At 47.3% G+C, this 12127-nt stretch overlaps 1 protein-coding gene across 1 annotated transcript in view; it reads left to right on the plus strand.

The window, feature by feature from the left end:
* The window catches only part of FLT4 (fms related receptor tyrosine kinase 4), a 205022-nt gene that overhangs the window by 167082 nt on the left and 25813 nt on the right, over positions 1 to 12127 (plus strand). Inside the window, exon 23 of the mRNA XM_083181471.1 lies at positions 1519 to 1641. Within this exon, the coding sequence (XP_083037597.1) occupies positions 1519 to 1641 (123 nt within the window). The remainder of the gene's footprint in view (positions 1 to 1518; positions 1642 to 12127) is intronic.

The raw sequence follows: 12127 nt of genomic DNA on the forward strand, positions 1-12127 counted from the left end.
CCCTGTCAAACATACAGTCCCTGATGATATAGTCAGATTTGACTCGATGTTTAAACAGGGGGTCATTAACAACCTGTGGGAGCGTGCATTGATAACGATATAGTGGGTACACACTAACCGATAGGCACAATAATATCGCTAATCTCATAGTGTGACTGTGTACCCATGTACCCAGCTTTAATCTCATCAGAGATTTGCACTTTTTAAACAAATTTTAAAAATGATGTTTTAAATTGCACCTTATATATCTGTTCTAGTGGGCTGCCCTCTATAGAAAACAATAGGGGTGGGGTGGTACGCTATCAATAGCAGCTGGCACTGGGTTGTCAAGCCCAAAGGTATACAGTTAAAAAAAAGAAGAGATGTGCCACCGCTAGCTGTTTCCAATAATTGGGACAAGACGGTTCTCAACAATTAATATTTAATTAATAACAATGGTGATTTACATCTATCACATAAAAAAATACACATACAAATATAATTTAAAAAAAGGGAAAGAGCAATCAGTGGAATATATCAGGGATGTGATATTATTGAGATCCCCAATTCTTGGAGTATTCGAATAATGGGTGAAAAGTGTAAATGATGAATATTACCATCCTTTGAAAATCTTTTGGATATTGTAAGTCCAGTAATGGTGACAGCTAGGGAGGCCAATCCCGGGCCATTTTTTCAATCCCGGGATTCCGGATTGAGTGCCTTTACGAGTGAATCAGAATAACCCCCTATGGGTGAAATGTAATAGGGTGAGAGAATCAGAAAGTGACAGATTTGGTAAGAAATCTCCAGGGTTTTCTTTTTTTTTTTTTTAAAGCGCCAATCATTTACACTACAAAAGCAGTTTGATTTTGCAGTGTAAATGATTGCCTATTTAAAAAATAAATAAATAAATTGGAGATTTCTCTCACTTTCTGATTCTCTCACCCTATTACATTTCACCCATAGGGGGTTATTCGATTCACTCGTAAAGGCACATTTCATATTTTTTTGCAAATTCACTTGATATAAAAGGTCAACCAAGACAAACAGAGGATTTAAAAGCATTAGTAAGTGCTGTATTTCACACATAAGGCGGCATTAAAAATAATGATATTATGTGTTCTGCTAAATAATACCCCTTTCACATCGCACTTTTAAAACGGTATATTGCCGTTTTTTTTCCATTTTAAAGGCTGCAATGTGAAAGTGCCAGAGTTGATTTACCGGTTAAAGTTAACCGGTATTTCAACACGGTTAAAAAGCAGAGTCCTACACGTTTTAAAGCCGTTTTTTTGGCAGTGTGAATGGCTCTATTTCAATGGCTTGAAACATGTCCCTTGGGGGTTAAACGGGTTGAATGTTTGAATGGTATTAAATGATTTTTAAAACGGTTTTCACCTGCAATGTGAAAGGTCTCAAGGCTCAGACCCGTTTTAAAGTCCCATTTAAGAATACCGTGTCATTACCCATTTCTGCAATGTGAAAGCAGTATGAAATGCTGATCAAAACTTCAGTGCTAAAATTCACTTTTTTTTGCAGTGTATTCACAGAGACTTGGCTGCCAGGAACATCCTTTTGTCTGAGAACAATGTTGTTAAAATTTGCGACTTTGGTCTGGCCAGAGATATATACAAAGACCCTGATTACGTCAGGAAAGGAAGTGTAAGTATCACAAGCATAATAACCACTGCAGAAATATTATAGACAATACTCAACCAAAGGGTATGGGTCATTGGATAGACATCAACTAACTCGACAAGCATTAGATCAAGACCACTAGGTTGACTTTCATGAAGGTCGACATGGGGAAGGTCAACAGTCAAAAGGTCGACATGGGGTTTTTCACTTTTTTGCCCCAAATGTCAACACAGTCAACATGGACACTGAAACATAGTACCGTGTCCCCCCGCATGGCTCTTGCTCGCCATGCTTTGGGGACACTATTTTATTCTTCCACCGCGCCCTAGGGGATGGTAGGGTATGAAATACCGCCTGTCGGCACATGTCGGCTCAAAAAAAAAGAGAAAAACCCCATATCGACCTTTTGACTGTCGAACTTCCCCATGTCGACCAAATGCTTGTGTTGGCCTAATGACCCTGTCAACTTAGCCCATGTCGCCCTCCAGTCATGTCGACCTTCATGTATGTCGACCTAATTTTTGTAGACCTAGTGACCGTATCCTCAACCAAACACAAAGTGGTACATGGCAAAATCATATTTTTTTAGGTGGATTGCAATGCAACACAAAATACATTTGGGGTAACCCCCCGAATTTGATTATTAACAATATCTTGTTAAATACTGTACGATTGGACTGTGCCACTGGGCAACCAGGCTGTCTGTCACGGGGCAACCTGCGAGGTCAAGGAAAATGTGTCTCATGGCGCAGTCCTTGGCCTGTCCACTACCAGAAAATGTGAAACACCGCCTCCCGCCCCATCCCTCCCCGCGAGTGCCACTGCCGGTCAATCAGGCAGAGGCCTTCGCATTTTTGCATTGTGATAACACAATCACAGGACCTGTCCCGGATGGGTCCTGCAGGTGCACAGTTCTACCACCATCGGGAACTGCACTGCGGATCGCTTCTGCGATCCCAGCAGAATATGGCCCATTCAGGGCAGCTTGGATTGAAAGGGTCCTCTGAAAAAAAACTTGGTCAAATACCTGGGTTGGTCCAGGAAGGATCCGAGTTACCAAGGTCCTGTTCACCAGCACCACCAGTGTGATCGAGTAACCAAGGTCCTGTTCATCAGCACTTGGAAATGATGTACTCTCCAAGAACCACCAATGGAGAAGATCCAGCACTATCCCAGGTCCATTCTGCATTGTGAATGGGGTTTAAGCCGCTGTGATGTGGCTTCAAACCTGTGTTCCGTGACCTGGGCTGGTGTGAAAGGGGGATTAGGTGGTGCATAGACGAAGACTCTCCAACTTGACCATTTCCACCGTCCATCCACACAATACATCACACATTACCAAATTTGGCGCTACTTTAACATTTCACCTCTTTACACATCTTTATGCTCCGTGTCAATAAATATTAACTCATAAAGCAAAGATAATATAGATGGGTAGACATTATAAAATATATTTCATGACATATAATTTTCACATGGGTCACAATGATATACTGCACACATCTCCTATATATTTGGCTACATCTGTCACTCAAAGTGTGTGTCTGTGTCTATAACGCTCTGTTCCTGGACTTTCCTCTTAATGGCCCTTATTCTGGTTGGTGCGGCCAGAGCCGCACACGGGGCTCCGGCCGCACAAACCAATCCCCGCCCACCCTACGGATCGCCACGGCCGTCCGTACACGGACGGCTGGCGATCCGCATAAAAATGGTGGAGGCTACGCCTCCACCATGGTGGGAGCTGCCCCCTGCATTCGATGGTCGTCGACCATCGAAGGCAGGTCCGCACGCCGCGGCAGCTCCCGCAAGCTGAGACCACACGGACAATCGTCCGTGTGGTAGCTTGTATGGGGGCTGAAAGCTGACATCCGGCGACGTCAGCTTTCCGCCCCCATGAGTTGCGTCATGGCCTCATTACCATGCATACGCCCCGCGTTTGCATGGGAACGCCCATGAAACGCGGGGCGTACACATAGGGAAATGAGAGCATGATGCCTCTCACGCCCCTATACGCCCCCTTTGCGGCGGACGAAATACGTCTGCGGCGAAGGGGGCTGCACATGCGCAGATTCACCTCTGCGCATGTGCAGAGTAAAAACATCGGCGGTACGGCCGCACGCGGGCCGTACCGATCCGATTAGAATAAGGGCCAATGTGTGATTGCCTTCATCTGTGCTGAACACCTTTCTGAGAAATTAACCTGTTTAAAACAGGTGATGGCAATCATACATTAAGGGGAAGTCTAGAAACAGAGCATTGTGTCCCTCCTGGAGAGGGTCATGTTGGGAGGTATGTGACAGAGAACCAGCCCAGTGAGCCCACAGACAGTGCCAGACACCCACTGCCTTCCCATGTTGCCCAGCACTGCTACTCCACAGCCACCAGGTGAGCGCCCCCCCTCCCGCGATTTGCGGCAAAACCTCCCCCCCCCCCGCGCGCCCCCCCCTCCCGCGATTCGCGGCAAAAACACCCGCTCCCCCGCGACCCCCCCTACCGCGATTTGCAGCAAAAACACCCCCGCGACCCCCCCTCCCGCGATTCGCTGCAAAAAGAACCCCCCCACGACCCCTCCCGCAATTCGCGGCATAACCACCACCCCACGACCCCCCCCCTCCCGCGAATCGCGGCAACCCCCCCCCCCCGTGACCCCCCCCCCCCCCCGATTCGCGGAAAAAACACCCCCCTGCGACCTCCTTCCCGCGATTCGCGGCAAAAAGAACCCCCCCCCGCGACCCCCCCTTGCACGATTGGCGGAACCCCCCCTGCGACCCCCCTCCCGCGATTCGCGGCACACCCCCCCCCCCCCCCGCAATTCGCAGCAGCCCCAGGATTAAATGGCACATGCAAAACACTGACATGGCTATGGTCGACAATGAAAAAGGTTGACAAGATTTATTTTTCACTTTTTCAATGTTTTCATATTCATTCTCATGTGTCGACATGGACACCAATGAAGTGGCACACTTATGTCAACATTTACATGTGTTGACCTTTCTGTGTTGATTTTTTTCTTGTGGCGATTCGCGTCACACCCCCCGCAACCCCCCTCCGGCGATTGCGGCACCCCCCGCGACCCCCCCCCCTCCGCAATTCGCGGCAACCCCCACCGGACCCCCACGACCCCGCTCTCCCGCGATTCGCGGCACCCACCCCCCGCAACCCCCCCCCCCTCCCGCAAATCGCGGCACCCCCCGCAATTCGCGGCAGCCCCAGGATTAAATGGCACATGCAAAACACTGGCACGGCTATGGTCGACAATGAAAAAGGTTGACATGAGTTTTTGAAGATTTATTTCATTTTTTGAATGTTTTCATATTAATTGTCATGTGTCAACATGGACACCAATGAAGTGGCACACTTATGTCAACATTTACATGTGTTGACCTTTCTGTGTTGATTTTTTCTTGTGGCGATTCGCGTCACACCCCCCGCAACCACCCCTCCCGCGATTCGCGGCACCCCCCGTGACCCCCCACCTCCCGCAATTCGCGGCAACCCCCCACCGGAACCCCTGTGAACCCCGCCCTCCCGCGATTCGCGGCACCCAACCCCGCGACCCCCTCCCGCAATTCGCGGCACCCCCCGTGATTCGCGGCAGCTCCAGAATTAAATTGCACATGGAAAACACTGACATGGCTATGGTCGACAATGAAAAAGGTTGACATGAGTTTTTGAAGTTTTTTTTTTCATTTTTTGAATATTTTCATATTCATTCTCATGTGTCGACATGGACACCAATGAAGTGCCACACTTATGTCAACATTTACATGTGTTGACCTTTCTGTGTTGATTTTTTCTTGTGGCGATTTGCGTCACACACACCCCCCCCCCCCACAACCCCCACTCCCGCGATTCACGGCACACACACACACACACCTCCCCCGCGATTCTCGGCACCCCACCCCGTGACCCCCCCTCCAGTGATTCACGGCACACCCCCGCGACCCCCCCCTCCCATGATTCGCCGCAACCCCCGCCCCGTAACCCCCCCTCCCGCGATTCGCGGCACCCACCCCCGCGACCCCCCCTCCCGCAATTCGCGGCACCCCCCCACAATTCGCTGCAGCTCCAGAATTAAATTGCACATGGAAAACACTGACATGGCTATGGTCGACACTGAAAAAGGTTGACAAGATTTATTTTTCACTTTTTCAATGTTTTCATATTCATTCTCATGTGTCGACATGGACACCAATGAAGTGGCACACTTATGTCAACATTTACATGTGTTGACCTTTCTGTGTTGATTTTTTTCTTGTGGCGATTCGCGTCACACCCCCCGCAACCCCCCTCCGGCGATTTGCGGCACCCCCCCGCGACCCCCCCCCCCCTCCCGCAATTCGCGGCAACCCCCCACCGGAACCCCCACGAACCCCGCTCTCCCGCGATATGCGGCACCCACCCCCCGCAACCCCCCCCCCCTCCCGCAAATCGCGGCACCCCCCGCAATTCGCGGCAGCCCCAGGATTAAATGGCACATGCAAAACACTGGCACGGCTATGGTCGACAATGAAAAAGGTTGACATGAGTTTTTGAAGATTTATTTCATTTTTTGAATGTTTTCATATTAATTGTCATGTGTCAACATGGACACCAATGAAGTGGCACACTTATGTCAACATTTACATGTGTTGACCTTTCTGTGTTGATTTTTTCTTGTGGCGATTCGCGTCACACCCCCCGCAACCACCCCTCCCGCGATTCGCGGCACCCCCCGTGACCCCCCACCTCCCGCAATTCGCGGCAACCCCCCACCGGAACCCCTGTGAACCCCGCCCTCCCGCGATTCGCGGCACCCAACCCCGCGACCCCCTCCCGCAATTCGCGGCACCCCCCGTGATTCGCGGCAGCTCCAGAATTAAATTGCACATGGAAAACACTGACATGGCTATGGTCGACAATGAAAAAGGTTGACATGAGTTTTTGAAGTTTTTTTTTTCATTTTTTGAATATTTTCATATTCATTCTCATGTGTCGACATGGACACCAATGAAGTGCCACACTTATGTCAACATTTACATGTGTTGACCTTTCTGTGTTGATTTTTTCTTGTGGCGATTTGCGTCACACACACCCCCCCCCCCCCACAACCCCCACTCCCGCGATTCACGGCACACACACACACACACCTCCCCCGCGATTCTCGGCACCCCACCCCGTGACCCCCCCTCCAGTGATTCACGGCACACCCCCGCGACCCCCCCCTCCCATGATTCGCCGCAACCCCCGCCCCGTAACCCCCCCTCCCGCGATTCGCGGCACCCACCCCCGCGACCCCCCCTCCCGCAATTCGCGGCACCCCCCCACAATTCGCTGCAGCTCCAGAATTAAATTGCACATGGAAAACACTGACATGGCTATGGTCGACACTGAAAAAGGTTGACATGAGTTTTTTCATTTTTTTTTTTCATTTTTTGAATGTTTTCATAATTATTCTCATGTGTCGACATGGACACCAATGAAGTGCCACACTTATGTCAACATTTACATGTGTTGACCTTTCTGTGTTGATTTTTTCTTGTGGCGATTCGCGTCACACCCCCCCCCCCCCCGCAACCCCCACTCCCGCGATTCACGGCACACACACACACCCCCGCGATTCTCGGCACCCCACCCCGTGACCCCCCCTCCCGTGATTCACGGCACACCCCCCGCGACCCCCCCTACCATGATTCGCCGCAACCCCCCCCCCCCCACAACCCCCCCTCCTGCAATTCACGGCACCCCCCGCGACCCCCCCTCCTGCAATTCGCGGCACCCTCCGCGACCCTCCCTCCCGCGATTCGCGGACACCTAAGTTGCAATACAGGGCATCTTTCATACAATTCTAACCAGATTTCTCATATACAAACGTTCACAAATTAAGGGGGCGCAGCCCCTTACGACGGTGTGAAGAGCGCCCGTAGGGCGCGATGAATCACCTAGTTGTATAATAATTCCCAACTGTGGGGAAAAAAACGTAAAACCATCCCCAATGGAAGGTGCTACATTGGAGGTCTGTAGATGGACTTGACCACACACAAAATGGGTAGATATTAGGGGGAGTATTCAATCTGTGCCAATATTTCCAGACAGGGTGAACAGCAGCACTCACATATTTAATGCTGCCATTACCGACGGCGTTGAAGGCTGTGATTTGACTTTGTTTAAAGTTATTAGGTACTTGTGTAGTTTCACTGCGCCAGCATGGCGCGTGCTACTTACGGGTTCTACGCTAGCCACAAACTATGTTAAAAAAAGTAACTTAACTCCATGCCAACATGGATAGTTCATACCTCCACTATCCATGTTGGCATGGAGTTGATTTTAAATAGCGTGGCGAGCGTAGCGAGCCACCAAGCCCGCAGCGTGGGCGAGCGAAGCTGGCGCCGTGAAACTACACAAGTACCAGTTATTATTATTATTATTATTATTATTATTAACAGTTACTTACATAGCGCACACATATTCCGCAGCGCTTTACAGAGAATATTTTAACATTCACATCAGTCCCTGCCCCAAAGGAGCTTACAATCTATATTCCCTACCACATGTACACACACACACAGATATTCTAGGGTTAATTTTGTTTTGGGGCCAATTAACCTAACAGTATATTTTTGGATTGTGGGAGGAAACCGGAGTACCCGGTGGAAACCCACGCAAGCATGGGGAGAATATACAAACTCCGCACAGTTAGGGCCGCGGTGGGGATCGAACCCATGACCTCAGCGCTGTGAAGCAGTAATGCTAAAGTTGGATCTGTTTTGTCGGAAATGGCTGCGGCTTGACGATCTCATGTACGTTTTCTGACAATACGCACCCGTTTCTGACAATTTACAGACTGGGGGGCGGGGCTTTTCCAAAATTCCTATCACTGGCCCTGGTTATGCCTAATTGGGAGGGGGTTACTAGGTAGCAGAGGGAGATAAGTTCCACCACCTCTCCAGGACCACTCTAAGACCTGACTCTTAAGGGCCCTACACACATGCCGATGTGTGCAGGGCTACCTAGCTGCGCTATGTCGGGCTGTGCTGCGCCGCTATCGCCTAGCACACAGAGCTGACAGCCCACACACAGAGCGAGCTGTCAGCTCTGTGTGCTAAGCGAGCGGACAGCACCAGTGTTCTCCGGTGGGAGAACACTGCCGATGCCGAGATTGATGGACACTGTCCGTCAATCTTGGCCACCGATAAAGACGCGCGGGGACGCGCGCCGATGCAGATACAGCCCCCACACATACACCGATGTGAGGGCATTTGCTAAGCGACTTTGCAAAACTAAGCAAAATCGCTTAGAAAATGCCTTAATATCGGCATGTGTGTAGGCCGTATTACAATTAACATTAAAATGCCACATGTGCATGGGTGCCAAGAGACTGGCTAGAAATGAGGACATGTATTTTACACAATACAAGGTACTAATGCTCATATTGTGCTGGGTAAATACAAACCCAGGTTTACCCCAATCAGAACCAGGGCTAATAAATGGGGTTAAATATCAGAAAAGAAATCATAGTGTTTGAGAAACACTTTATATAATAATAGATCCTAATTAGATTTACTGCCTTTAATTCCAATATGTTGAACTAAGAGACCTAATACATGCTAGCGGTAATCAGAACTACATTCATCATTGAGCGCGTCACTAGGTTTTTGCTGATTCTGTAGAAGCGGTTGAAGGCCGGAGACGGAGTAATCTATCTATGCCAAGATTAAAGCAATCAGGTCTGTGATTACCTTTAATTGCTAGGTTGTGGAAAGAGATCAGTTCTGTATTTCATAGCACAGCTGTCTAGTCTCAACCTCCAAAGGCACAAACTCTTTCGGGATAGAGAATGAAGTGAATACGTTACAGATGTAAATATTATTTGGATTACAAACAAAACCGTATTTGCCGTGGAAAAAAAAATCCTGTGACCGTCATTAATCAAAATTGTAAAATGAATCCGTGCTCTATTTAATCTAATTGGCACTCAATCAAAATGTGAGGTCGGTACACGTTTAACGTTAAAGATATTCAGCTTATTTACCTGGAATTACTTTTGATGGGGGATCAATTACTAAGGTCTGGTGAGCAGCCATAGAGGATCCAAGGTCACCTCCATATACAATAAAAAACAAGTGAGCAGCGCTATAAGAAATGGCCAATTGGTTATTACAAGATTTTAATGGCAGATATATGTTAAAAGCTGAATGTCACCAGCATTGTTTAACCCCTTCATGACAGAGCCAGTTTGTGCCTTCATGACAGAGCCCTTTTTTTCAAATCTGACATGTCTCACTTAAGTGGGGATAACTTTTTTTTGCTTTTACTTATCCCAGTGATTTTGAGATTGTTTTCTCGTGACACATTGTACTTCAAGTTAGTGGTAAATTTTGGTCGATACAGTCTGTGTTTTTTTGTGAAAAATACCAAAATATCGTGAAAAAATGGAAAATTTAGCAATATGCAAAATGTCACATTTTCTGCTTGTGAGACAAATAATCATACCACTCAAAATAGTTAATAACTAACAAAGACCATATGTCTACTTTATGTTGCAATCATTATTTCAACCTCCTTTTCATTTTTTTGGACACTAGGAGGCTTCAAATATGACTAGCAAATTCTCAAATTTTCAAGAAAATTTCAAACACTGATTTTTTTAGGGACCAGTTCAGTTCTGATGTGACTTTGAGGGACTTGTATGTGAGACACCCCCATAAATGATGCCATTTCAAAAACTGCACCCCTCACAGTATTCAAAACAGCATTTTGGAAGTTTGTTAACCCTTTAGGTGTTTCACAGGAATTAAAACAAAGTGTAGGTGAAATTTCAAAAAAATTTTTTTTGCAGAGTTTCAATTTTAATACATTTTTCTAACGAATACAGTAGATTTTACTAGAGAAATGTGACTAAAAATTGATTCCCCCAATTCTTTTGTTTTCAAAAATATCCTATATGTGGCCCTAGTGTGCACGTTGACCAAACCACAGGCTTCATAATAGAAGGAGCACCTACTTGATTTTGGAGCCTCCTTTTTATGAGATTTTTTTTTAGGCACCATGTAGGTTTCTAGGCACCATAAGTGCTAAAAGTTAGGAACCTCCCCCACAAGTCACCCCATTTTGCAATCTACACCCCTCAGGGAATTCATCTAGGGGTATAGTGTACATTTCAAACCCCCAGGGGTTTCACCAATTTTGGTACAACTGGGATGTGAAAATGGAAAATTACATTTTTTTACACAAACATGCAGTTCTGGCTCAAAATTTTCATTTTCACAAGGAATGAAGGAGACAAAGCACCCCAAAATCTGTGCCCCAATTTCTCCCGAGTACGGCAATGCCTCACATGTGACCGAAAAATACCAGTTGGGCGCATGGCAGGACTCAGAAGGGAAGGAGTGATTTTTGGATTTTGCAGCACAGATTTTGGTGGAATAAATGGTGGGTGCTATGTTGCACCAATACAGTGGAACCCCCCCACAAGTCACCCCATTTTGCAAAGTACACCCCTCAGGGAATTCATCTAGGGGTATAGTGTACATTTCAAACCCCCAGGGGTTTCACCAATTTTGGTACAACTGGGCAGTGAAAATGAAAAATTACATTTTTTTACACAAAAATGCAGTTCTGGCTCAAAATTTTTCATTTTCACAAGGAATGAAGGAGACAAAGCACCCCAAAATCTGTGCCCCAATTTCTCCCGAGTACGGCAATGCCTCACATGTGACCAAAAAATACCAGTTGGGCGCATGGCAGGACTCAGAAGGGAAGGAGTGATTTTTGGATTTGGCAGCACAGATTTTGGTGGAATGAATGGTGGGTGCCATGTTGCATTAGCAAGACTCCCAAAGCACCAATACAGTGGAACCCCCCCACATGTCACCCCATTTTGCAAAGTACACCCCTCAGGGAATTCATCTAGGGGTATAGTGTACATTTCAAACCCCCAGGGGTTTCACCAATTTTGATACAACTGGGCAGTGAAAATCAAAAATTACATTTTTTTACACAAAAATGCAGTTCTGGTTTAAAATTTTTCATTTTCACAAGGAATGAAGGAGACAAAGCACCCCAAAATCTGTGCCCCAATTTCTCCCGAGTACGGCAATGCCTCACATGTGACCAAAAAATACCAGTTGGGCGCATGGCAGGACTCAGAAGGGAAGGAGTGATTTTTGGATTTGGCAGCACAGATTTTGGTGGAATGAATGGTGGGTGCCATGTTGCATTAGCAAGACTCCCAAAGCACCAATACAGTGGAACCCCCCCGCAAGTCACCCCATTTTGCAAAGTACACCCCTCAGGGAATTCATCTAGGGGTATAGTGTACATTTCAAACCCCCAGGGGTTTCACCAATTTTGATACAACTGGGCAGTGAAAATGAAAAATTACATTTTTTTACACAAAAATGCAGTTCTGGCTCAAAATTTTTCATTTTCACAAGGAATGAAGGAGACAAAGCACCCCAAAATCTGTGCCCCAATTTCTCCCGAGTACGGCAATGCCTCACATGTGACCAAAAAATACCAGTTGGGCGCA

The sequence above is a fragment of the Crinia signifera genome, chromosome 4, assembly GCF_055691185.1.
Source record: "Crinia signifera chromosome 4, ASM5569118v1, whole genome shotgun sequence".
NCBI lineage: Eukaryota > Metazoa > Chordata > Amphibia > Anura > Myobatrachidae > Crinia > Crinia signifera.